Raw genomic sequence first — 27,486 nt, 5'->3', positions numbered from 1 at the left:
ATTGTCTACTCAAGTTTCATTTACCTTTCAATCCATAATTAAAACTCTAAATCTTTTATTGTAACGTACAACTGCAGTGGAGAGATTAAAAATCGTCTTTCCATACCATATCTCAGTTAATATTATCATGTTATTTATCAAACCATCCCCAAAAGATTTCTTTCTATACAAAAATGCATCCCCTGCTACAAAAACAGTTACCAGAGGCCACTGCTCACTAAACTTCAGGTTCCATCTGGGATAAGAGGAGCAAAATTCTAGAAGCAAATTTCCAACAACATAGGCTTTCAGGTTATCACTTTGAAGCTCTGACCATTTTCCTCTCCAACAATCTGACATCTACCTCCTGAGCAATTGGATGTACCATGGGGAAGGTTCTTTGTTGATTCATGGCATTTTGGAGAGGAAATAGCACTGATATATATATGTGCTCTTACCAGAAACATGTCATATTTTACACTGTACAGGGTTTCCACAAATGTATTCCTCTAGCCTGAGTCTTCTCTGTACGAATATGATAAACATGGCTTGAAAAGCAAAACCCAAAAGATGATTCCTACTTGCTCATTTTGCAGGCAGTTTACCAAGGGCTGCCAATTAATATCTTTTCTTCAAATACCTCAAATAGCTTTATTGGGTCAACTTTATAGTTTGGCTTCAGGTCATTTTTCTGTCTCAGAGGAAAAGCACATCAGCATGAATCATGACCCATGACCATACCTGAAAGAATTAAGAGTACTAGGTCTCTTGTTCTGAGCCCCTCTCTCTGGAACAGAATGACAGTATTCTTTCCCAAGGTTATTTGTCATTTATGTGCTCCTTTTCCATATTCCACAGCTTCTGCCTATCTGTTTTTCACCTGGAGACTTGACCTCTCTAGGCTGTAGTTTCATATGCAGCCATGCCATCAACCCCTCACAGGCAAGTAGCAGAAATCTTAGTGTTCCTTTTGTCCATTCCCAATAAAGTGTGCTGTTAGAAAGGGAAAGATTAGAGGACTATCACTACACAGGCAGTGGGCCAGGACTTCCAATTACTCCCAGGTGAGCCACATAGTGTGGAATCTTCATTCAGTCTATTTTTCCCCTTAGAAATATTTATACTTTCAGAGAAATTGATATTATGGCATGATTGTTTGCATGGTGGCTCTTCCCTCTTCCAGAACATACAAGTGCAGTCCTCGACCTGATACAGCTAGACACAGTAGAATAAGAAAGATATTTTTGAGGTGAGAAAGTCAGATAGTATGTGCTTGCATCATCCTCCAACATTCATTCTCATCCCCATATTTTTTACAAAGAATGCTTTGCAAGGGTGCTCCTCCACTATCCCTTATATTCAGATAAAATCTGAATTTACCCATGAGTTGGATCAGCCTTTCATACCTCTATCACACTCTTTCCATTTTTAATACAGGTTTTTGATTCCAGTTTGAGGATGGTAGGAGATATATTAAGTCCATATGATGTTAAGCTTCTTAGCTCATTTTGCTACATTAGCAGCAATGACATGTCTCCTTGATCTGTGAAATGCAGTTGGTAGAATCAAATAGAAACACAATCTGTTGTTCCAAATCTTGGAGGGGATTGACTTCAGTCAAAGGGTAATAAAGCCCAAAGTAGTAATCATGCCTATTCCAGTCAGAACCTATTTGAAGTCACATGGGGTCACTGGTAAGAGTTCCCCTAACCTACCTGCTAGCTATTGTCCTTGAAAATCTTACCCAAAGCCTTGTAATCTTTTCCTCTTGGCATTCTGGGAAGTGTTTTATACAGGAGAAAAGAATGTCACTTTTATACCCATCATTGAATAGTTTAAACATCTCTGTATTCTTATATTTCATATACCAAGTAGCCAGCTTCAGGGGCCAGAACAAGCCTCAGACTTTGCATTCCAAATTCATTTTGAATCGGCCACTAGGCTTTTCCCAGTTAGACATCTACATGACCCGTTTAGATTTTTCTTCAGAATTCTTACAGAGATTTCTAAAATTTCATTCTCCATAGAGAGATATTCCTAATTGTCCTAATTGAAGGCTCATTTGATTGGACACACAGCAAGGCTATTGACAAATTCCAATTGTCTATGAATATCCACATGTTATCCTGGTGGTGGGAGTCCCATGCTTCAGTATCCCCAAATATAATGTCTTCTCTTATGTCCATTGTGTGGACTTACCGTGCCTTCTTCAACCAAAGATTTATCATTCGCAGGGTGAATGAGGGCTCATTTCTAAACTGACTTACATCTTTCAGTGAAGAATTTTCCATCAGTACAGCAAGAAGCTTGTTTTGTTTAAACAGAGAGGAAATAATGATGTTTGGGCCATTCAGTAATAGGAGCTCCCCATTTTGGGGATTTTGTCATGGCCCTAAATGCACAACTACAACCTGTTCTTGGATGCAATATATTCCCACCCTTCCCTTCCTTCAGAGCTGCCATTGAACATGCTTCTGTAAAGACCATTTCCATTTTATCATACAGTCCTTCTGAATTGTTCTGTCTTTATTGGATGGCGTCTCTGACGTTGCAGCTGAATTGGGGCTTAGAATTATTTGATGTGGTTCTGTCTCCACTAAAGCCTGGTAACAGATCAATGATTGACTCCTATGAGGATCATCTGTAGTTGCTGCATTCAGCGACTTGCAACCCTAAACTTCCACTATTTTATGCTGAGATGCAATATTAGGCTTCTGTCAGGGAGACGATAATCTTCATACGTCTATTTGACAATATTTTCAAAATTATCTGTGCTTTTTTTAAAGTTAAAATATTAACTGTGGATGAAAATCGGGTAATTCTAAAGGTTCTCACTTAGCATGACAAAATGGAGCAAAAGGTTAAATTGACTTATTTAAGCTACAAGCCATTAATGGCAAAGCCCTCTATTTTATACAGTAAGTGCATTCCATTATGGTAAGTGCATTCCATTCCTATCAGGTATAGGCGATGCCACAACAAGATGTTTTTGTTTTTCTTTTTTGTTCTCCAATGTGCAATTTCTTATTAATGCTTATGTCATCCACTGCAGCACCAATGCAACCTCCAAGTCGTTCTTTCAACTTCTGGATATTGCCCTACATAGCTTCAAGTTCCTATGTGACCTTGTCCCCTTTCAATAGGAGGGCTATGTAAAGGGCCCAAACATTTATTGATATCCACTATTATTGGCCTCAGGGTTGTATCACTGGAGGGTTTGCTGGTTATCATGTCACAAGCCTAGAGTTCTTTGCACCCACAATATTTCAAATGCTTCAGAACTATTCCATTTTTCTGTAGGTGCACAGACTGTATTTCCATCTTCATCAATTCCCAAAGAGGTAACATTTAAAGTTCTGCAATTGTGTGTTTAATTATATTTACATTTAAAACATTTGGGATTGTGTATTTAAAATTCTGGGATTTTTGTTTGGATGCTGAACATGGCAACCAACCAAAATTAATATTCATCCTGAATTGTCTCCTCCATTCCACTGTGTTTACCATTCCATTATTTGTCTCTTGATCATTTAAGCAAAGAAATGAAGAAAGCAAGGATTCATTTGCAATTGATGGTACTTTTCAGCCAAGTGGTCCAACTGTCCTCTGGCCTGTTACTGTATAATACTGAGATGGTACTTTTGTAATAAAGTCCTAAATAAGTAGCCTCATGGGGCACCTGGGTGGCTCAGTCACTGAAGCGTCCCACTTTGGCTCAGGTTATGGTCTCACGTTTTGGGATTTCAAGCCCCACATTGACTCTGCTGTCAGTGCGGAGTCCATCAGATCCTCTGTCCCCCTCTGTCTGCCCCTCCCTTCACTTGCTCTCTCTTTCTCTCTCAAAACTAAATGAACATTAAAACAAAATAGCCTCATAGTACACTATGTTTCCAAGTTCCCAAAAGAACTTTGAGCAGAAATGATGCCCATTTTGTTTGCATGTTTGTTTCATATATCAGTCTCGATTTTACCTTGTGTTTCATTTTCCTTTCCCTTTCCTCATCAGTAATTTCACTTTTACAAAAGTGATTAGCAGACACAGCAGCCTCCTCTTTTCTATCATTTCCCCTTTCATTCATCTTCTTTATTTCAATCAATTTTGCCATTTTTCCAGAGGTCAAAGCTATATCAGGCAAAGTCTATGGATGAGATTGGTCTCTGCTTAATCTGTTTTAGAGCTTTTGCTACTTTTAACCAAGGGTAAAATGACAACCCTTAGGCATCAAAATCTCATGAAATCCATAATACCTATTGTTTTCCCAAAGTAATTCTGACCTATTGATTTAGGGGTCCAAAAGCTACTCCTTATACTGCTTGTGTTGCTCAATTCTCTTTACTGGTCTAGGGTCTCGCATCTTAAGTCTCAATTACAGGAAGTGAGGCTTACATTCTGAGAAGTTCTGTTCTTAATCAGTTACTTCTTTTATTACAACAATCCTTATTTAATTTCTTTTAAACAGTATATATTTGTAATGTTTAAAGCATAGGAATATCGGAAGATAAGTTAGTGAAGGTCATGTGAAATACTTAAAATTTGTTGTAATTCAGGATTCCTCAAGTCCAAAACATAGGCGTTATCTCAATTATATTTTGTGACTTTCTCATTTTATGTTAGGCATAGAATAATGTTTGTGGAGTTTTTCCTGATGGATTCAAATCAGTTAAATATTTTTTCAATGTGTTGAAAAAGAGTAAGAATAGTATCTCCTTGGTTTCACTTAACAAATTTGAATAAGTAGAGGAGAAAAGAATTGCAATACAAGAAGTAAGAAGCTGTCCTGCAGTAAGCCTGAGATTCAGTCACACTAATATTAGCACAACAAATGATTTTTCACAACTGTCACAAAAACAAAAACAAACAAAAAAAACTCATGGCTTTGCAGCCAAATATTTTATGCTAGATTTTGGTCCACAGGGCAGAGAAATGAGTTACTTTTCACTCTGCAGTATCATCAGTCTTATATTTTCTGTTTATTGGTTTATTTACCTTATTTATTTTTTATTTTATTTCTTATTTCTTTATTTCTTACTCTTATTTCTTATTCTTTATTTCTTATTTCTTCACTTCTCATTCTCCTTTCCACTACAGGCAATCTTTCTGATGTGTTTTTATGTAAATATTTAATGTGATATTTTTGTTTACTTTTTAAATATGTGTTCTCTTGAAGACATAACATACTTGCTCTGTGTGCATGCGTATTCAATTTACATAAACTGTTGCATTATAGAGTTTTGGAGTCTTATACATATATATGTTTTATATATTATAATATACATGTTATATGTATATATACGTTAAGTTTATTTATTTTGAGAGAAAGAGAGAGACACTGGGGGAAGGCAGAGAGGGAGGGAGAGAGAGAATCCCAGGTAGGCACCATGCTGTCAGTGTGGAGCCCGACGTAGGGTTGGATCTCACAAACCTTGAGATCACAACCAGATCCAAAATCAAGTCAGATGTATAACCGACTGAGCCACCCAGGTACCCCAGGAGTGCTTTATATTTTAAACTTTTCTTTACTTAACACTTTATTTTTAAAGATTTATCAATATATCAGCATATGGGGGGATCACATTTAATCCATAGTGTCCCTCTGCTGCTTAGTCTTGCATGGCATGTACCCACGCCATTGCCGTAGGTCTCCCCAATGATAGCTATAAGGATGAAGCAGCTTCTAGCCTGTCACATCTCTGGGAGAGAATTTCTCTGAAGTATTTGTCATGATAGGGATGGCCAGGTCATGAGATAAACATATTCCTCATTTGACTGAGTCCTGTCTAATTGCACTGGCCTGATCTCCACAGCACTAAGCACTCGCTTATAAATAAACTTGAAAACAACACCTTAAAACTTTTCAGATGTTATTCTCATGTGGCTGGAAAGGAAATGACACCTGGCAACACTAGAATGAATTTGGGGTTAGAATTCTATGACTTGGTGATTATTTCTTAAATGTTTTTGACAAGACTTCTGAATAATTCACCGTTGTTTGAATATTCTGAGAGGCTGAAAGCAGGTTGATTGATTAAATAAGCACATGGAGATATGTGGAGAAACTGACAAAACACTATGTACTCCCAATATACCAATATGCCAATAAAGTTAAATAAATTTAACTTTATTTTTAAATAGATTTAAATATCCACCTGTATAGGAAATACATAGAGATTCCTGCCCCTAGAAAAGTTATACAGTTATACAGTATAACTTTCCAGACAAAGTAAAATAAAATTACGTTGAATTTTAGTGAAAATAAATATTCTCAGAAATTTTGTAAAGCACAGATTGCACATATTATTTCCAGAATAAAAAAGTATCTTTTCTCCTCACATACAGTTCATTTACCAGGTCCAGTTTGCATTTTTAGATAGGACATAAGAACATAAAGGACATAAAGAATGTCCTTTTACATTATACATTCATTCATTAAAAAAAAATTATGAAATGCCTACTACACCATCTCTACTGTTGCAGGTGCTGGGAATTCAATGTTGAAAAAAAAAATAGTACCTGTCTGCTCTCTCTCTCTCTTTTTTTTTTCTCTCTCTCTCCCTGTATGTGTATGCATGTGTGTGTGTGTATGTGTGTGTGTATATATATTATATATATATGTAATATATATATATATTATATATATATACACATAAGTATAGACAGAGATAAAGATGTATAAAGAGATAGATACCTACAGTGGCTTTTACTGAATTCCCAAAATATAAGATAAAATTACATAACAGTGAATTAGTCATGAAGAAATTTGAAGGTATTATGAAGAGAAAAGCAAAAGCTTTTGTCCTATGTGAACATTAGCATTCTTCTATGTGATTTCTCTTCTTCAGATGATGCTGAGGTGGAGGAGACCCCTGGGTCATTTGAGGTATCTTCAGCAAGAACAAAATGCATATCCAGTAGAAATTGGTGAATATATATTCAATAATTTCTATAATTGTAATCATGCTGGCCCCACAAAATAGGTCCAGTTGACCACCAACATCTGATGTAATACAGCCAATAATGAAATCGAATAAATAATGTGTCTTTTATAAAAGGCACATCAAACATTACTAGAGTTTAAATTATTTGAAGCTAATAGATTAACCATAGTTGATATTATATGAAAATGAATTAGTTGTATTATGTTAAGATTGGTATGAAGTAATAGAAATTAATGATATCTTAAAATAATATTTATGTAAATCATCTCAAAAAGGAGAGAGTTACAGAGAAAGAATTAACCAACTGATGACTTGAGAGAGAGAGAGAGAGAGAGAGAGAAAGCAATTATAAAATCTGTTTCCAAAAATACAACTCAAAGATTTTGGAAGATAATAAATTGAGGCAAATCAATAAAACATCCTAGACAATTACAAATTCATTTCCATGTGGTAAATGAACAGAAATGTAACATTCAGGTGACTAATTGAATGATGATGTTTTCCAGAAACAATTTGTGAAGCAATTTGTGAATTCTAGCGTCCAAACTATTTCTTTTTAAGCACTTGTAATATTTCATCTAACTAAAATATGTTAACACAGTATTGCCTTCTCTTTAAGAAATTTTTAAAATCTATATTTGTCTTTATTGATTGTGCTTAGTTGTAGTAAAATGTAACACAAAATTTGCCATATTAATAGATTTTAAGCATGTAGTTCTGTGGCACTACGTACATTCCCACTGTAGTGCAGCCATCACCAACATCCGCCTCCAGAACTTTTTTATCCCCCCAACTTAAACCCTGTACCCATTAAAAAATCTCTCCAGTCTCCCATTCCCCCCAGCCCCTGGCAACCACCATCCAACTTTTTGTCTCTGAATTTGACTACTGTAGCACTGACTTCTTTTTTTTTAATTATTTTTTAAAATGTTTATTAAATTTTTTTTATGTTTATGTTTATTATTTTAATAATAATAATGAGTGAGAGAGGAGTAGAGGGAGAAGGAGACACAGAATCTCAGGTTCCAGGCTCTGAGCTGTCAGCACAGAGTCTTATGCGGGGCTCAAACCCATGAACTGCGAGATCATGACCTGAGCTGAAGTCAGTCTCTTAACTGACTGAGCCACTCAGGTGCCCCTATAGCACTGACTTCTTAAATAGATTACATTATTAATCTTTTTCTCATTGCCTTGGACCATTCTTAGAATCATGCTATTTTTTTTTACAGTTTGGTAGTGAAATATAAGTTGCCTCTAGACCTTTGAGAAATTTGTATATTTCCTCCCCATTTAGGGTCTTAGCTGCTCATGTGTGATTGCTGTTATTTTGCCTGATTGATACTTTTTACTGTCTCCTACATAACTTCCTGTAAATATGCAATAAGATCTACAAAATCAGCAATTAAATTTGTTAAGGACATGAACAGACAATGCTTGTAACTTAAAGATTGAATTTTACTTGAGTGCTGATTCATGGGGGCACATGTACCCCAATGTTTATAGCAGCACTATCAACAATAGCCAAATTATGGAAGGAGCTCAAATGTCCATCACTTCATGAATGGATAAAGAAGAAGTGGTACATATATACAGTGGAATACTACTTGGCAATGAAAAAGAATGAAATCTTGCTATTTGCAACAAGGTGGACGGAACTGGAGGGTATTACACTAAGTGATATAAGTCAGTCAGCAAAAGACAGATATCATACGTTTTCACTCATAGGTGAAAGTTGAGAAATGTCACAGAAGATCATGGGGGAAGGGAAAGAAAAAAATATATACTTACAAACAGAGAGGGAAGCCAGCCATAAGAGACTTTAAATACAGAGAACAAACTAAGGGTGGAAGAGAGTGGGGTGGCAGAGGGATGGGCAGGACAATCGGTGGTGGGCACTGAGGAAGGCACTTGTTGGGATGAGCACTGGGTATTTTGAGTGAGTGGTGAATCACAGGAATCTACTCCCGAAGCCAAGAGCGCACCATGTACACTGTATGTTAGCTAACTTGACAATAAATTCTATAATAAATAAATAAATAAATAATAAATTAGAAGTACAAAAAGATTAAATTCTACTCGCTCAGTCTCTTCGCTCCAATCTGAGTGGAGTTCTGTGTGGATGTCTGAGATGCTTATCTACTCAGAAGCAGGATTGCTGGAACACTCTATAAGTCAGTTGCTTGGCGGGGAGGAGTGCCCGGTGTCTGAAAGGAAAGCAAGATGCTGAGTTCGAATATGAATGTCAGCCTTTCTTGGTGAAACCCAGTGTGAGGTTTACTGGAGGTGTGTCTAGGGAGAGAGAAAGTGTCAGATTTAAATGACAGACGAAAGGGGCGCCTGGGTGGCTCAGTCGGTTAGGCATCCGGCTTCGGCTCAGGTCATGATCTCACGGTCCGTGAGTTCAAGCCCTGCGTCGGGCTTTGTGCTGACAGCTCAGAGCCTGGAGCCTGTTTCAGATTCTGTGTCTCCCTCTCTCTCTGCCCCTCCCCTGTTCACGCTATCTCTCCCTGTCTCAAAAATAAATAAACATTAAAAAAAAAATTTAAATGACAGACGAAGACTAGCACTATCACTTCCCCATTGAGAAGCTAAAACCTTAAGTACAAAAGGAAAAAAAAAAAAAAAAAAAGAACCTGAGAGAAAATGTCTTAAAAACTGAAGAACAAGTAAATTAACACTTACCAAGTAACTCAGACACACTCACTGCCTTTTGCTGCTGAGTTATCTTACAGTATAAGTCACTGTAGTTTATTTCAATGTTCACAAGATTCTCCCTGGGGATAAAAACAGAGTTAATCTGGCTCAAGATTGTCAGCATTACTTTTAATGATTATTTGATGAAATTAATATTCATTTTTAATTCAGTTGTCACTTAATGTTGAATTAAACACAGCACTGTAATCACAATAGCTTGTTACATTTGGAAGGTACTCTTGCCATGTTGGTATTTAAGGAGAAGAATTTTTCCCCAGATCCAATAATTTTTCTATGGCTTATTCCTGAGAAAATTGGAAAAAGACATTAAATGTCAATATCTATTGAGTAGATTGGAATATTTACAAACATTTAAGTATGTGTCTGATCTGAATTCAAATCTTGTCTTTTGTTACTTGTGTGATCCTGGAGAAACCATGTGGGTTTCTGGAACCTTGGTTTCCTCATCTGTAGTGGGGATTTTAGAGTCAGGATTGGATTGGATTTGATTTGATTTTTTTTTTTAATGTTTATTTTTATTTTTGAGAGAGAGAGAGAGAGAGTGAGTGAGTGGGGGAGGAGCAGAAGAAAGGGAGACACACAATCCAAAGCCAGCTGCAGGCTCTGAGCCGTCAGCACAGAGCCTGGCATGGGGCTTGAACTCACGGACTGAGAGATCATGACCTCAGCCAAAGTCAGACACTGAATCGACTGAGCCACCAGGCACCCCTAGAGTTGGGATTTTAAAGCTATGTGAGGAGAAATTAAATAATGTATGTAAAGAATTGGCATAGAATCTGGTATATACTGGGTGTTCAATAAATGGCAGTCATTTATATCATTAATATATTAGGGCAGACTGTTTTCCTAGTGTCTTCTAGAAATCTTTACTTGAGACCAAAGTGAATAAAAATTATTTTAAAATATCTCTTCAGATAGCCTTGGATGCCCTCACACTCTGTCCCCACCCCAGCTCAGATCTTACTTTGAACTTGAATAACATATCCAGTTGTCTCATGGTATTTTTCTTTGAATGTTCAATAGGTATTTCAAATTGAACATATTCCAAGTCAAACTCTTCACATTTCCTCCATTTATAAGGTATTAACAATACACAGCCAAATCCATCGGTAAATATTTGCTTTATCTTCAAAATATGTACAGAATCCATCTCACCTGGATTTTTCCAATAGCTTTCTGAATGGTCTTTCCACTTCCAACTTTAATGTATTTCACTGCAATATCTACATATCCTATTTCTTCACACAATAATCAAAATAATACTTCTGCAACTAACAAATCATATCACTCTTTTGCTCAAAACTCCCTAGATACTCCCCAGTATACTCTAAGTAAAACTCCTCCATGGCCCTACCTCTGTCACCCACCCACTTTGAACTTTCTCAACTCATGCCCTACCATCATGGGTCATTGCTTATACTGCTTCCTGCCATACCAACCTTCATTGTGCTCTATCCGTACATGAGGCATGCTGTTGGCTTAGAATCTTCCTCTGCATTTGATTTTCCCTCCTGCTGGAATGTTCTTCCACCATTTACCACTGAGGCTAATTCTTATATCTCCTTTAGATCAGTAGTTTTCAAAGTGTGGTCACAGACACTTAGGGGTCCCCGATATGTTTTTGGGGGGTTCATGAAGTCAAAATTATTTTCATAATAAACGAACATATCATGTGATATTTTCACTGTGATTGTTATTTCAAGGAAGCTAGCAAACTGGCAAACTATGGTTATTCAGACTATGATATTTGGTGGACATTGTCACAGAAATGAACACAATGACTTGTTGCTTCAATAGCTGATAAGATTTGTAGTTAATAATAAATTTTGAGGGGCACCTGGGTGGCTCAGTTAAGCATCCAACTTCGGCTCAGGTCATGTTTCACAGCTTGTGGGTTTGAGCCCCATGTCAGGCCCTGCGCTGACAGCTTGGAGCTTGCTTCAGATTCTGTGACTCCCTCCCTCTTGGCCCCTCCCCCATGCACCTTCTCTCTCAAAGATAAATAAACATTAAAAAAATTAATAGAAAATAATAATATAAATTTTGAGCTTAGGTTTTAATGTGACAGAATTTTGGAGAATTTGTGTCTGCTATGATGAGCTTGACAACTCCCCAATTTTTAAAGACTTTTTGATAAATAATGATATTAAAATGAAATATATATTATATAATAAAATGGATCAATATTTGGAAGATCTGCACAACTCAGAGAATTTTTTCTTTTTTTTTAATGCTTATTTATTTTGAGAGAGAGAGAGAGAGAGAGAGAGCATGAGCAGGAAAGGGACAGAGAAAGAGGAAGAGACAGCATCCCAAGTAGGCCCTGTGCTGTCAGCATGGTGCCCAATGAGGGGCTCGATCCCACGAACTGTGAGATCATGACCTGAGCTGAAATCAAGACTCTGATGCTTCACTAACTGAGCCACCCAGGCGCCCCTAGAAGTTTTCTAATGACCAAGAAATAATGTTCAAAATCATTCGTGGATGAAAGATCCATTGAAAGTACAAGACCAAGAGATATTAATATATTTAAGTACAAAAACTTCATTGAGATGTTTTGATATATCACGACTTTCAAATGGCAGCTTTCCAGTGCCATCCTTGCCTCTTCCAATCCCATAAGAGATAAACTGATAGGAAAGCCCATGCACTTTCTCCTTTGGTAACTGGGAAAGTTCAAACCCTTGGGATTTCTAAGCCAAGTCTGAATTCATAACCACATTGCAAGGCAAAGGTGGCTGCCTCTCCTTGTTCTCTCAAGCCAACAGAGGATCTGCTTGGGAGACCCCAGGGACTTCCCAGAAAGTCTCATTATATGACTATGAATTTTTTCATACTCCCTTGAGGCGAGTGTGACATCATGGGTCCCAACATCCAAATCAGATTTTGAGTAGAGAGTTAATTCCACTCCCCATGGGGCAACCACAAGATGCATATTATAATGAACATGTAAGAAACTTCACTTGTTGAGCTCTGATGTGTTATCAAAGAAAAGTGTCACATATCCCCAAAAGCTATTAAAATATGCCTGTCTTTCCCAACTACATATCTGTTTGACCTAAGGTTTTCTTCACAGTCATCAACCAAAGTAACATAAACCAACAGATTAAATGCAAAAATGAAAATCTAGCTGGCTTCTATTAAGCTAGAGACTGAAGAAATTTACAATATTCTAAAACAATACTACTCTTCTTCCTAAATTATATATTTCTGAAAATAGTTATTGTTTATAAAAATCTTTTAGCTAATGTTGCCATAGAGTAATTTATTATTACTGTTTCAAATGAATTAATAAATAACATTTTTATAGTTTAAATTTTCAATATGACAAATATTTATACAACTCACACAAATAAAAGCTCATTGGACTCTTCAGTAACTTCTAAGAATGCAAAGGGACCTTGAGATCAAAAAGTTCGAGAACCACTGCTTTAGATCTTTGCTCAACTGCCACCTTCTCAGGAAGATCTTACTTTATTTCAATCCTCAACCCTAAGAACAACTCTTCCTGACTCTGGCTTCCTTGGGCCCTTTTTCTGCTTCCTTTCTCTCCACAGCACTTAGCACCATCTGATATGACTATATATATTTATTGTTCATCTTCACCCCAGTGGGAATAAGTGCAACAAGTCAGGGTTTTTGTCTTTTGTTCAGTGAGGTAAACTTAATGCCTAGAACACCTCGTATCCTGACACAGAGTAGGTGCTCAGTACATATTTGTAAAATGAAGAAATAAGGAACAAATTGAAGATGAAACCAATGAAGGAAGGGGTAGATATTAACCTGTCTGTTTATAAGCTGAGGTGGAAACCAACCACCTGACGATTTTTCAGATGGCAACAATAAGAATGAGTCCTATTAGCAATGTTTCTTGGAATTACGTGGTGTTTTCTCATATATCTAAGGAACATGGCTGTAAATCACTCTCCTAATTGTTCACAGTTAGAAATCAATATTCCTAAGTACACTTACTTCAAAATATATCATTAATATGTTTACTTAATTTCCACTGGTTTAACCCAGGGTGACAGGAGAATGTATTTTATTTAAGTTGATAATCAGGAGGTACTGCCATATTTACAAATAATAAAACAGCTGCCAAAGTGAAGAAAATAATAAAGTCTTGGAAGTCCAGTAATTTTAGCAATACTGCAATCTTTTTGCTCTCCATTGTGCTCTTAATTTGCATGTACACTGATAATATTGTTTAATTTCCTAAGCACAAACCTCATAACTGTTTCCAATCATTATCCATCTGTGTTTTTGAGAGAAGATAAATTCATCCCTTACAAAATAGTGTGACATTTATTCTACTTCTTGCAGGCATGTGCCTTGCTTGCCTAGTAATTTGGCTCTCATTGAATCTATGCTTCATGAAGATAATGAAATTGTTTGGGATTTAAGTCCAAGAATATTTGTTTGTGTCGGGGAGGCACAACTATAACATATTTGGATTTTAATAACAGTAAGGAGATCAACATAAAAATCGAGAGTATATTGCGTTTACAAAACACTAAATAAGGACTTCCAGTTGCTTGAGTACGAGTGCTGTATTAAGGGGAATGAATTAGTTTTGCATAAAACAAACAATTTCATACAATTTTTACTTGAAAAATTGTCAAATTAAAACAGAACAATTCACAAATTTCATTTGTTTTGCTAATGGAATTGGCCTAGATTCAGCCAAAATTTATCTTTATATTCACTTGCAAACTGCCTACCTTAGTCAAGCTAAGCTTCCTATCATCTTTCTAATGGGGTTTGGCAGCTGCCACATGAGGCCCTGGATTGGTCATAGTCTGAGGTTGGCTTGTGTGCACGGAAGAAACACAGACAAGTCTTCATGTATGTTGGAAGTTGCTTTGTTTCAAATCTTACCGTGGCTAAGATTTCACATCTGCTCTCCTGGCATTTGTGTTTTCTGATTTATTACTCTTTGATTTCTGGTACCTGTGCCCAAGCCAGTTTCCTAATTATATGTGTGGTTTTTAACCACCAGCTCCATCTATGATTTGGACACCCTGCATTCCGCTGCCTCAGTTCAGCGACTCGCCCTATTCCTCGCAGTAATGGCCTCAACTCTTCACAGCCATGTGAGGTCCTCACATATCCATTGTGTGATAAGATTAATTGGAAAGAAATTTATAATAATCTAAGTTTTAGGGAAAAAAACCTCTCAATGTTCTCTAGGATCATCTTCGTTATACATGGGTTCTTTTTTGATTCACCGATATGTCTCCAAAATCATGCCTACATTCTTTGCATATTAAATAGTGATGAAACTCGGGAGATCTCTAGCAGCCAAAAGTCACACAAAGTACTCTTCTTGGTCATATTTTAGTATAACAGAAATAATACCATATATAAATCACTTTCACATATTAAAATGGAATACAAAGAGACATCTGTACTGGATACAAAACCATTAACAGAGATCATTGCAAATTTTCTAGCCTTTTCTTCTTCTTATCTGCTAAGTATTTGAAATCATACCTTATGAACCCTGTCTTGATGAAAGTACTTTCTCTTTCTGATTTAAAAATGTCTTAAATGTTTCTATTTAATTTCTGAGAGAGAGATAGAGAGAGAGAGAGAGAGAGAGAGCGAGCGTGAGCGGGGGAGGGGCAGAGAGGGAGAGAGACACAGAATCCGAAGCAGGCTCCAGGCTCTGAGCTGTCACCATAGAGCCTGATGTGGGGCTCAAGCCCACAAACTGTGAGATCATGACTTGAGCCGAAGTCAGACCCTTAATCGACCCAGCCAGCCAGTTGCCCCGCTTTCTGATTTTTAAAGATCACTTTATTGTTTGGGTATTTACATGGGGAGAGTATTTTATTTATTTCATTAAAATAAATACCAGGATAGCACTGGATTCAAAACATGCTTTTACCGTTAGATACCCGGCTGTGCAAAAGTAAATCAGCTTTTAATTAGTTAATATATTTTAATTATATTAAATGAAATTGCAAACACCAATGTACTATATTGCTGTTTCAGGTGCTCAACTTAAAAATATAAACACGAAACAAAGAGAAATGTTAAGGCTGCTCCCTGATTTTAAAAGAGTTCTCCATGAAGTTTGACTTGCAATTTCTAATGGTGTAGCAGAAAGAGACCTAATTTAATCCTCAGTTAATGAAACTTGGAAGTATATATCTTTATGGAAAAATACAAGGAATCTGTGGTCATAAGTCTTGGGCATAAGTTCTTTCTGTGCCACTGACTACCTTTATAGGACATTTAACATGAGATACAGTGTGCTTCAGTTTCCTTACCTGTAAAATGAGAACAATAATTTGTGTTCCATCAACCTTACAGTTATTAAAACAAACTATGTGATATGCAGGTAAGGAGTTTTCACACTTTAATTTTTTTAACGTTTATTTATTTTTGAGACAGAGAGAGACAGAGAGTGAGCAGGGAAGGGGCAGAAAGAGCAGGAGACACAGAATCTAAAGCAGGATCCAGGCTCTGAGCTGTCAGAACAGAGTCTGATGCAGGGCTTGAACTCACAAATCGTGAGATCATGACCTGAGTCGAAGTCGGACACCCAACTGACCGAGCCACCCAGGTGTCCTGGAGGTTTTCATACTTTAAAGCATCAACTAATATTAGTCAGTACTATTATTTTCTCCAGTTGGGTCAACAAGGGTGAGATCATGAGCAAATTAATCAAGCAGGCCTCATTTTAGTTTTCACACAATTAAAGGATTCAAGGGCATGACCTTATGTACTTTTAAAATTCTAGGTTTTCATTGTTAATTGAGTGACATAAGTCTTTGCCTCCTTTGATTGATCAGAATTTTGTTTTCTCGGCCTTTAAGAGTTTTGAGTAAACAAAATATTCGTGCTGATTTCAAGGAATTTACAAGACTAAAAAAGATTACTTGATATATTCCTGACTTTGATTTAACTTCTTGGAAAGATATTTCAAAGGTTTTTGACTTGGAAAAGTAGAATAAGAAATAGTAGCAGGGTATTCTGTTTCTTCACAAGGAACAGGGCAGCTAGAATTATGTTTTCCCATTGTACATGATTCCTTAACTTTAATGTAGTCTGAAATGAAAATCAGGACAGGATATTGAGAAAAGGGGATCATTTCACAGTTGGGAGGAAAGAGCTTTTTAAAATTTTATCATTTGATTTTCAATGCTAAAAACGTGGTTAACAATTTCTATCATCACTGTCTTAACAAATGGTGTTTATATTTTATATTTTAACATAAATACAGCGAAGGAGACAGAATATGAAACATAGGAATTATTATCTTTTAAATTCATTGAGTCACTGGCTTCTGACCTTTGTGAGAAATGAGAAGTTTTTCTAGAAATTCTTTGGGTTTATCTCCATAAAATAGTATGCATTTGGACAGGAGAAAGATGGAAAGTTGTTTGTGTGACCTTATATCACTTTGAGAGGAACTTTGAAATATAATCCTGAAAGCCAATGACTCAGGTTTAAAGTAAACTTATCCTGCGGTTTATCTCAAGTTCTAACAGCGTAAAATACATGGCTGGGTGTTCAGATTATCTTGTAGCTGTGGACCTAGTGACTTCTTACTCAACCACCGAGGTTCTCTGTCCTCTGTCTTGTCTTGACTTCTGTAGAGCAATCAAGCTATCGATGCAAATGTATCCTTGAAAAATCCCCTGCAGGAGGTGGTATTTGTCTCCAGCTTTCCTTTGGACCACATCCTGGTACCCAATCTCTCTGCTCCTCACTCTGGGTAAATATTCCTTTCTTGTTCTTCCCTGTAGTTTTGCTACCGAAACTCTTTGTTCTTGTGAATGCTTTGTTTACCAAGACTCCCTGATTAATGGCAAACTTTGGGTTTCTTCTCCGGAATCTAAGTATGATACTTCTTCAGGGCATGACTTTTGCTTGCTTTCTCTAGTTCTTTATTCTGGTAATAAACACCATCCTTTCCTTCAACTCATACACACACATCTACTCACACACACATGCTGTCATAAGCACACATTTTTCTGTGTAACCCATTATCACTCCACACTCCCTGAAGGACTGCATGCATGATTTATTTCCCCAAACTTTCTCTCCAGCCTCCATCAGGGATAGGAAATCATAAGAAATTTGACAACGTAACTCCTAACTCCACTGGTCAATAATCTGACTTCTGCATATTCAGCCTGAAAGATATTAAAAAATACATCAGGTTCCTTCTACCCATATCCATTCCATGAACTATTTTACAACAATGGAAAAGAAACTTCTCATTCTATTCCTGGTGTCCTGGAGATATTTCCACAATGGGACAGAACAGCAAGTTTTATAGAATACTATTCTATTTTAATTTTAAAAAACAATGATTTACCATCATAAATATGAACCTATTTATGTGGAAAAAAATAAAAGTAGAATATACTAGAGTATTAACATTGGTTCGGAGTTAAGATAAATAATATGAAAGTAAAAAAATATTGCTTAAAAAGAAGTTGTACCCAGTAAAGGTGGCGTGTATGGTATTGGTCTCATTTGCATAAAAATTTATATAAGCATTTACATATAATGCGGTATATAACGAAATGAATAAATGAGAGGATGGTCACCTAAATAATGATAATAATTCTCAGAGTGATGCAACTTGTACTGATCTCCGCAAGACTTTTCTCTGTTCTGTAACGTTGGAACTAGTCACAACAAGCATGCTTTATTTATGTAATAAGAAAAAAAAAAAAAAAGCAAGGCTATTTTGATTATACAAAACTATAAAATTGAAAAAACACAAAATTTGGAAATAAAAATCATGCGGTGCCTGGGTGGCTCCGTCAGTCAAGCATCTGTCTCTTGATCTCAGTTCAGGTCAGGATCTCACAATTAGTGAGATAGAGCCCCACGTTGGGCTCTGCACTGACAGCACAGAGCCTGCTTGGGATTCTCTATCTCTCTCCTTACCTCTCCCCTGCTCATACTCCCTCTCTCAAAATAAATACACTTTTTTTTTAAAGAAAACAAATAAGAATCAAAGCTTTCTGCTGTGACTTTGTCACTGAATGTCTGTTTTTCATAAGAATTTTTTAATGTCTATTTATTTTTGAGAAAGAGAGAGAGAGAAAGCATGCAAGTGGAGGGAGGGCAGAGAGAGGGAGACAGAGAATCTGAAGAAGGCTCCAGGCCCTGAGCTGTCAGCACAGAGCCTGACATGGGGATTGAACCCACACACCGTGAGATCATGACCTGAGCTTAAGTCTGACACTTAACCCACTGAACCACCCAGGTGCCCAGGTCAATGAATATCTTTAATTCAGGTGCATCTTGAATTCAGAGGGTTTTGTTTTGTTTTACTGTCTATGTCTATATAAGCTACTGTTCCTAATTCTAAAAACATTGAAAAAGTTCCTCTTTACAGTCTCTATTCTGTTTCATCTCAGGACTAGCGATACTATGGTTTAACGTGTTGTATCACTCTGAGCAATTGTCATATAAATCGTGAGAATAAAGAAATAAATTAAACCACTTACCAAGTGTAGGTGAAACACAGTTGTAAAACTTTTGTAGGTCACACTCTATCCCATTTCATTAAAAATAATAAATCTAAACATAAAGACTTTACATTTCATGAAATAAGTGACATAATGACAAAAATATATTTTATCCATCCATCTTGTGGTTTGCAAAACAGCAAGAACAACAACAAACTATGAAAACATGCTAATACTTAAGGTAAATATACATTGAAAGGAAAAATAGTAATGTTTTTGTTAATTTCCATGTTTCTCTTCATCCATCTATATCAGGCAAAATCATTTAAGTGGAGATAATGTCTTAAAACGTAGCTTTGAAGTTTAAAATTGTTCTCACACTTATCATCTCATTTGTCCCTACACTAATCCTGTGATGTGGGAATCATCATTGTTATAAATAAGAAACTAAGGTTCAGAAAGTGGTTTGTCCAAGCAGTTGCAGGGGAGCTGGGCTTGGCTCATTTTGCTCACCTTCTGTCCTGTTCCTTCTATGCATTGATTGATTGTTTGATTTTTTTTTATGGTATTGGAAGATGCATAGCATACAGTATACTTTCTTTAAAAAAAAAAAGTTTTTATCTAAGTTCCAGTTAGTTAACCTGCAATGTAATATTAGTTTCCGGTGTACAATTTAGTGACTGAACACTTCCATATTTACATATGCTTTAAACTTACCTGTAATTACAATACTTACATGTGCTTTAAACATACATATACACACTGACACACCTGGTATGTTGCCTTTCTACCAGTAGTATGGGGCAGGTAAGGACTAATATTGTTAATCATTGGCTGTGGACCTTGCGAGAAATTGTAAAATCAATATGTAGCAGAGCTGGGATTAATTCCAGGCTGATTCTAAAACTTTAGTCATTGCACTTTAACATCGCTAATTGTCTACTGCCGTAACCCCATGCGGTCTCTGGGGTTAGCCTCAATGTTTAGTCAAGGATCTTGAAAATAACCAAAAGGGATTGTCCACTTATAATTTGCAGATACATTTGGCTAACTATGAGGAAGTGCTCTTTGTAAAGGAAATGAAAGAAATACAAAAAATAAATCTACTTTCAGCATTAAATTGATAAAGAAGCCTGTCTTTCCCAAAGTATGCGGGGCTTCTTCAAATGCTGTTTTTCTCATTGCAAAGAGCAATGACGTTTTGGAAACAATCCATATCTGAAAAACTGATTTTGGGGATTGGCTCTGCAAGTTGTTAGTAGAGGTACTTTCGCTGCTTCATTTAACGTCTCTATATTTTTAATGTCCTCGTCTATGTTCTCACGTAGATGGATATGTGAGGATCAAACCAAATAAGATACCATTTTGGAAGCACGTGGGATATGCAAAAGTTTGCACAAATGCCATGCTTCGTATTTTATATTTCACTTTGTCTAGCTCCTAATTACATATTTGTAATTAACTTACAAAATTACATATTTATAATCCAGTTTCTAACTTGTAAGAAGTAATACATTTTAAAATTATAAACATTATGGTTCATCCATCAGTTCAGATTTTTTTTTTCCCCAGAAACTTTGGAAAGATAATTAGGAATGATGGATCAGATCCAGCATTAGCAGTTTTACAGAATGGCAGTTTTTGAGGGGCCAGAGGCCAATGATCAGAATGCTCGAAAGAAGGAAGTGATGATTCTCAAAATTCCTAAGAAGTTTGCCAAGTAGAAACCATTGTTAATAAGAGCAGAGTTAGTAGTATATCCAGTGTGTGTGTGTGTGTGTGTGTGTGTGTGTGTGTGTGCGTGCGCTGGAGATGGGCCATAGCAGCAAATTTAAAGGGCCAAACCGGTATTGCCTTTAATGCACTCTACACTTCTTTATAAATTTGCCGGAGAAGGGGGATGAGGCAAATCTGAATAAAAATAACCAGTGTTTATATAGAGTGTATTCTGTGTCAGGTGGGTTTCAAGCTACTTACATGCTCCTTTCATCCTTATGACAATCCCATGAGCTAGGATACTATTATTATTCTTCCCAGCTTATAGGAGGTACAGAGAGGTTTAGTTGAAGGTCACATAGAGGAAAAATTGTGTAGCTGAAATGAACAGCCTGGGTCAGAGTCTAGCTCTTATCCACCCTGCCCTACTGCATCCTTCGGGGCTTGCTTCCAATATCCATGACTTTGGAAATGTTCCAAATTCTATGCAAAGGGAGCCTCGGTTGTTTTTCTAACCAGAAAGAAAAGAATTCCCCAATGATGAAATATTTGGGGTTAAGATTTATATAGATGATCTAATTTTGCTTTCAAACTGAGAAAACTGTGATGATCGGTTTTAGATATTTAAGAGCACCCAGACTTACATGCTCAAAAGAAGAATTGGGGCCTCGTTCAATTTTCTTTTCTTTTCCAGAAATCTCCACTATGACTCCGGGATTTAAAATCTGTCAGTGGAGGTTGTATTTGTTAAATGGATGACTTTTCTGGCATAGAATTTCATAAGAATGGAAAACAATTTTCTGATACGTTCATTTCCTGTGACTCAAATTAAGTAGGAAAAATTAAATAAGGGAAATTTGTCATTCTTTATTTACCAGGAAGCAGAAAAGGTAAACATCCACATTGCTCTTGTATGTGCTGAGCCATGCATTCCTTCAAGCAACCAGAAGTGCTGTAGGTACTAAAATTCTGCAGCTTGATGTTAGGGTTGCATTCTCCCCAGGAGTATTCTTGATGGACTGTCTTGAGATAAAATAAATACCTAGCTCAGGAAGTTTATCTGAGTCAATCCATACATCTCCATTCCAAGAAGAGAAGCTAATATACATTTTTACTTTTTTTCTCAGATCTCTTTGATTCTTTTTTTTTTTTTAATTGACTACATTTGCCTATTTTGCCTGCTCTATTAACGTGAAAATCCCTGAAGGTAGATATAACAGGGGTCCTTTCACACATATCCCAAATGCTCTGTACCTGTAGTGAATTAATAAAATCAGACAGACTGCTCTAAAAATTAACTCATATAAGAAAAATAGTATCATTTATGGAAATAATATGTTAGCATATTAATCAGTCCACCCACAAAATAGGAACCAAAATCATACACACACAAATAATCCTTTATTGAGTACTTATTTTATGCCAGGCAGTGGGTAAGTGCTTTCTTTATGTCATTTCACGTAAACCTCATAATAACCATGAAAACACAATATTATCTTTATCAGAGAAAGGAGATGGAATTTCAGGAAGTTAATTAAGGAAATTGCAGAGCAAGAGGCTGGCCAATGGAAATCAGCCAGACATGTCTGACTCCAAAATTCCTCCTCTTCCCACTTATTTTTCTTCTTTCCAGAGCATCTCATTGAGAAAACGCACAGTTCAGCAACTTAGGAGTGTCTTCATATTTACTGATTCTTTCCATCTCTAATGGAATTTAAAATTACGCTGATTTTACCAGGTTTCCCAGCTTTCACTTATGTTGTACATGTGAATTCATTGTTTTTGCTAAATAGTTACCTCCTAGTAATGGGAAAGAATCTGAAATGAAACTCTGGAATTTCCAGAGGTCTTCTGAGAGCATGGCAGAAAAAGGTTTCTAGTGGAAGTATTATTTATGTGTATATACATTTATTACCTTACCTGATTCCCTCAGACTCTACACCTTGTGAATATTATTTACCTTGACTTGGCGGATTGTTACCTGTGCATGCATTCCCACAGGTGATGACAAGCCTAAACCATCAATCTGGGGCACCTTCTGTGGTGAATGGATAACAAAGATGATTCCAGCATAAACAAAACCAAGGGTTTGTTCATAAGTGAATTCCACCTGAAACAAACAACAATTTCCCCAAGTTACAAATTGATATCAATTCTACAAAAGCTTAAGAATTAGTTATACTATCTCATGATAGCATTTGACTTACTTAAAATCAACCATTTCATATCACTGTTCAATTTTTTATATAAAAACTGAAAATTAAACACCTCTAAGATACTTTTCATGGTTGAATCACATGTCAAGGTGTCAAGAGTTTCCATAGATTACTTTTTACCTTAGATGAATGCCACAGTACATATCATGACTGTTAATCATCTGATTTCCTGGAGGCCCTCTCTTCACCTTGTTGCCTTTTAGTTGCTTCTTCCTTGGCTGTTCTCTTCGCTTCATTGGTTTTAGAAAATCATTTGGCTCCTTTCGTCTCTTTGCAATTAAAATCTCTGGCCTTCTTTAAAATTGAAATTCATTTCCTCCTAAGAGTGAAGACTTACACTATTTCTTTAACATCATGCTCTTCTATAAATCCTATGCCAGATGAAAAAAAACGAAGAAACTTCTTGTGATTTTGTTATTAAAGATCTTCCTTGACGTACAATGAGATTACATCCTGATAAAGCCATTGTAAGGTGAAAATACCATAAATCAAAAATGCATTTAATACTCCTAACTTACTGAGCATCATAGTTTAGCCTCGCCTACCTTAAACATGCTTAGAGCACTCACTTTAGTCCACAGCTGGGCAAAATAATTAACTCAAAGCTCTTTTTAATAATAAAATGTTGAGTATCTCATGTAGTTGACAGAATATGGAACTAAACATGAGAAACAGAATGGTTATATGGGTGCAGAATGGTTGTAAGCATATCAGTTATTTATGCTGGTGATTGCGTAGCTGTCTGGGAGCTACTGCCACCCAGCATCATGAGACACTGTCACACCACATATCATTCGCCCAAGGACAGGTCCAAATTCAAACTTCGAAGTGTGACTTTGACTGAATGTGTATCACTTTGCACCATTGTAAAGCTGAAAAATTGCAAGTGGAGACATTGTGAAGTCAGAGACTGTCTGTAGTTGTAATTTCAGGTTATAAGGAGAAAGAATGGGCTTGGGGATACGATGATTTTTCCTGTGAATAGGTCGATTGTATATGTAATTACATTTAATGAGTGTGCTTAATATTCCATTTGTAACTCAGGACCCTATTTCTCCTGGGTCTGTTAGGACTCTAAGAAATACTCGGTTGGCTAGTCTGGACAAGTATTTAAGAGCCATTCACTTATGGAATATTGCATTGCATCTGCAGACTTCAATTGCATCCTAAAAATATTTGGGAAATTCGGGGCGCCTGGGTGGCTCAGTCGGTTAAGCGTCCGACTTCGGCTCAGGTCACGATCTCGCGGTCCGTGAGTTCGAGCCCCACGTCGGGCTCTGGGCTGATGGCTCAGAACCTGGAGCCTGCTTCCCATTCTGTGTCTCCCTCTCTCTCTGTCCCTCCCCCATTCATATTCTGTCTCTCTCTGTCTCAAAAATAAATAAACGTTAAAAAATTAAAAAAAAAATATTTGGGAAATTCTAGCTTGTATAATCCACAATGTAATATTGGAACTGACCATATGGCCAGTATTGAAATCACCTAGAAGTATTTTTTTTAATTTTTTTATTGTTTATTATTTTTGAAAGAGAGAGACAGAGAGCAAGCAGGAAAGGGGCAGAGAGAGAGGGAGACACATATTCAGAAGCAGGTTCCAGGCTCTGAGCTGTCAGCACAGAGCCCAACACGGAGCTCAAACTCACAGACCGCGAGATCATGACCTGAGCGGTAGTCAGCTGCCCAACAGACGGAACCACCCACACTCCCCTGAAATCACCTGGAAATATTAATCAAATATATGTACAAGCAAATACAGTATAAGTATATGATCAAATATATATACATGCATTATTCTGTGTAGTACTGTGTTGAGCAAAAAGTATTTTGAATGAGATACAAGAGGAAGTTATGAAATATACCTTAAGAAAAATTCTTTGAAAGTAGCCAATGGCCCCATTCACTTGGATTGGAAGATAGGATAATTCAATGGGATTTGGGGAAACTAGATGTATTTCTCAACTTTGCCATTAATTGTGTGATTTCTGATTCTTAATTTATCAGCATTTCAGAATCCTCATTTATAAAACCACTATAATGAAGTAGATTATCTCTAAATGTGTAATACTAGAAACAGCTGTGTAAGATAAAACTTAAGAATTAACCTTGGGTGGGAGCTACACCAGGTACGCTTGAAGCTGACGTCTGTTGAATTTCGTAGGTGTCTGGACATCTGCCTCTCAAGCTTAAACACTTAGACTTTTTGGATCAATTACCAATTTACAGAAGCTAGGCTTAGGCAAAATCAATTTATACAAAATTCTTTCCATAGCAAGTATTTTTAAAATAATCCTTCAGACTGTATGTTCCATGGTTTGTTAAATACGTGTGCATGGCTTCTTTCCAAAACATATTGCCTTCTTTACATAAAAATCTTTCTAAAAATATTCTTAAAATACATAAAGTCATCTTAAATTAACTACACACATTGTGCTTTAGAAACCTCTGGTTTCCTTATTTTGTGGCTTAAACGTTTCTGGAGTCACAAAACTGACAGTCAGTAGTATAGCTAAAAATGTCCAGGTTAGCCTCTAAATTATGAATTTTTAATATTAGAGATCAATATTTGCATACATGGGACTCCAGTCTACATAATCAAAAATGGAAATAATATACAATTCATGGGCACAATATGATGGGGCAAAATGTTTTGATCAAGTCTTTTGATCATTCTTTTTTGTCTTGAGCCCTGGCTAGGTTTAGGAAAATTCAGTACCTGATTGAAATTGAAGAGCAAGCTTAATCCTCTTCCAGAGACACTCACTTTGTTCCTTGCTCGGATATTTTTGCCATAATTAAAAGTAAAACAGGGGCGCCTGGGTGGCTCAGTCGGTTAAGCTTACGACTTCAGCTCAGGTCACAATCTCGCGGTCCGTGAGTTCGAGTCCCGCGTCGGGCTCTGGGCTGATGGCTCAGAGCCTGGAGCCTGCTTCCGATTCTGTGTCTCCCTCTCTCTCTGCCCCTCCCCCGTTCATGCTCTGTCTCTCTCTGTCTCAAAAATAAATAAAAAACATTAAAAAAAAAATTAAAAAAAAAAAAGTAAAACAATTTCCATATTCAGTGAAGACATGTGCAAAGTCCTCCAATATGAAAATGAACCAAATAGGGGCGCCTGGGTGGCTCAGTCGGTTAAGTGTCCGACTTCGGCTCAGGTCATGATATCACGATCTGTGAGTTCAAACCCCGCGTCAGGCTCTGTGCTGACAGCTCAGAGCTTGGGGCCCGTTTCAGATTCTGTGTCTCCCTCTCTTTCTGCCCCTCCCCTGTTCATGCTCTGTCTCTCTGTCTCAAAAATAAATAAACTTTAAAAAAAAATTTAAAAAAAAAAGAAAATGAACCAAAGAAAATACAATCAGCTGGGTAGTTTGGTCACTTTTGAAGTTTAAATTGCTCAAACTTTTTTTTTTTTTTAAATCAAATGTCTAAATGAGAATGCATAAAGATCAGAAAGAATAGATAATGTGGTGACTCTGGTTTGTGCTCAATAATAGTTTTTATTTTTTTGTATGTGATTATCTAGGTGGGACATTTTAATATGTAAATAAGCAAGAAGAACTAATCTGTCTTCCATGGAATTATTAAGAGGATACTGGAGTATTAATCTATGATAATGAGAGGCTAGAGTTGCCAGGAGTCATCATGGCTCTGGGAGGGAGAACTCACACGGGAAAAAGCCAATGTGAGTCATGAGACAGAGAGAGAGGACCTAATACATGTTTACTATAAAATTTCTTGGTGACAAGTTTAAATATGTTGGTTGGTAAATAACAAGCAACAGAGAAGAACTTCTCTAAATTAAGAGTACAGCAGGGCTTTATCTCTGTCAGATGTCTGTCAGGCATTTTTTTTTTTTTTCCTGTTTTCTGTGTGCTAAAGAAGGCTACCAAAAGGATACAGAATTGTGTCCCCAAATCATGAATTTATGAAATTAACTTGGAATCACCTGACAACACATGCTACAGAATTGCTGATACAAGAAACAGGATGTCAAATTGCCTTTGCTAATAGTTTTCAGGTATATCTGAAACTTTATCTTAAGTGTAGATTAATCCTATAAAGGATAAAAACAGGATGTTATGAGTGATCAGAGAAATATACATAATTTTCACAGTCAAATGCTGGTGCCTACTCATTTTCTATAGCCCCCAAGCCAAAAAAACTAAATGTTGGCTCCTTAATGATAATAAAAATGCTACCTTGGAATAAGTTACTGAAGAATGGGAAAAATTAAAATATCCCCTGGGGTGACAATTTTTTTTGTTTTGGAAAGATTATCCTTCAATAAAGGTAATCGAAGATTTCTGTTTTCTACCTTTTCTTATCTAAACTACTTAAGAAAAGAAATACGTCTCGTGTGTATTCCACACCCCTGATGTCATAATGCTCAACTAACTAAACACAATCTTTGAGCAAGTTTCAGTTGATTCCCCACGAAAGTAAACATTATCTCAGTGTGAAGCAGTACTGTGCTATAGTTTATTATATTG

General features: G+C 36.6%; 1 protein-coding gene across 1 annotated transcript in view; it reads right to left on the bottom strand.

Moving 5' to 3' along the window:
* Nucleotides 1-6,786: 6,786 nt before the first annotated feature.
* Nucleotides 6,787-27,486, bottom strand: part of ASIC5 (acid sensing ion channel subunit family member 5) — a 29,598-nt gene continuing 8,898 nt past the window's right edge. The window contains 8 exon segments of the mRNA XM_042935217.1: nt 6,787-6,974; nt 9,598-9,689; nt 16,518-16,686; nt 19,110-19,166; nt 21,662-21,809; nt 22,747-22,896; nt 25,716-25,809; nt 26,048-26,079. Coding sequence (XP_042791151.1) covers nt 6,787-6,974; nt 9,598-9,689; nt 16,518-16,686; nt 19,110-19,166; nt 21,662-21,809; nt 22,747-22,896; nt 25,716-25,809; nt 26,048-26,079 — 930 coding nt within the window.

This window comes from Panthera leo, chromosome B1 (assembly GCF_018350215.1).
Source record: "Panthera leo isolate Ple1 chromosome B1, P.leo_Ple1_pat1.1, whole genome shotgun sequence".
Taxonomy (NCBI): domain Eukaryota; kingdom Metazoa; phylum Chordata; class Mammalia; order Carnivora; family Felidae; genus Panthera; species Panthera leo.
Note: the sequence above shows the minus strand (reverse complement) of the source record. Positions and strands in the feature narration are given on the sequence as shown.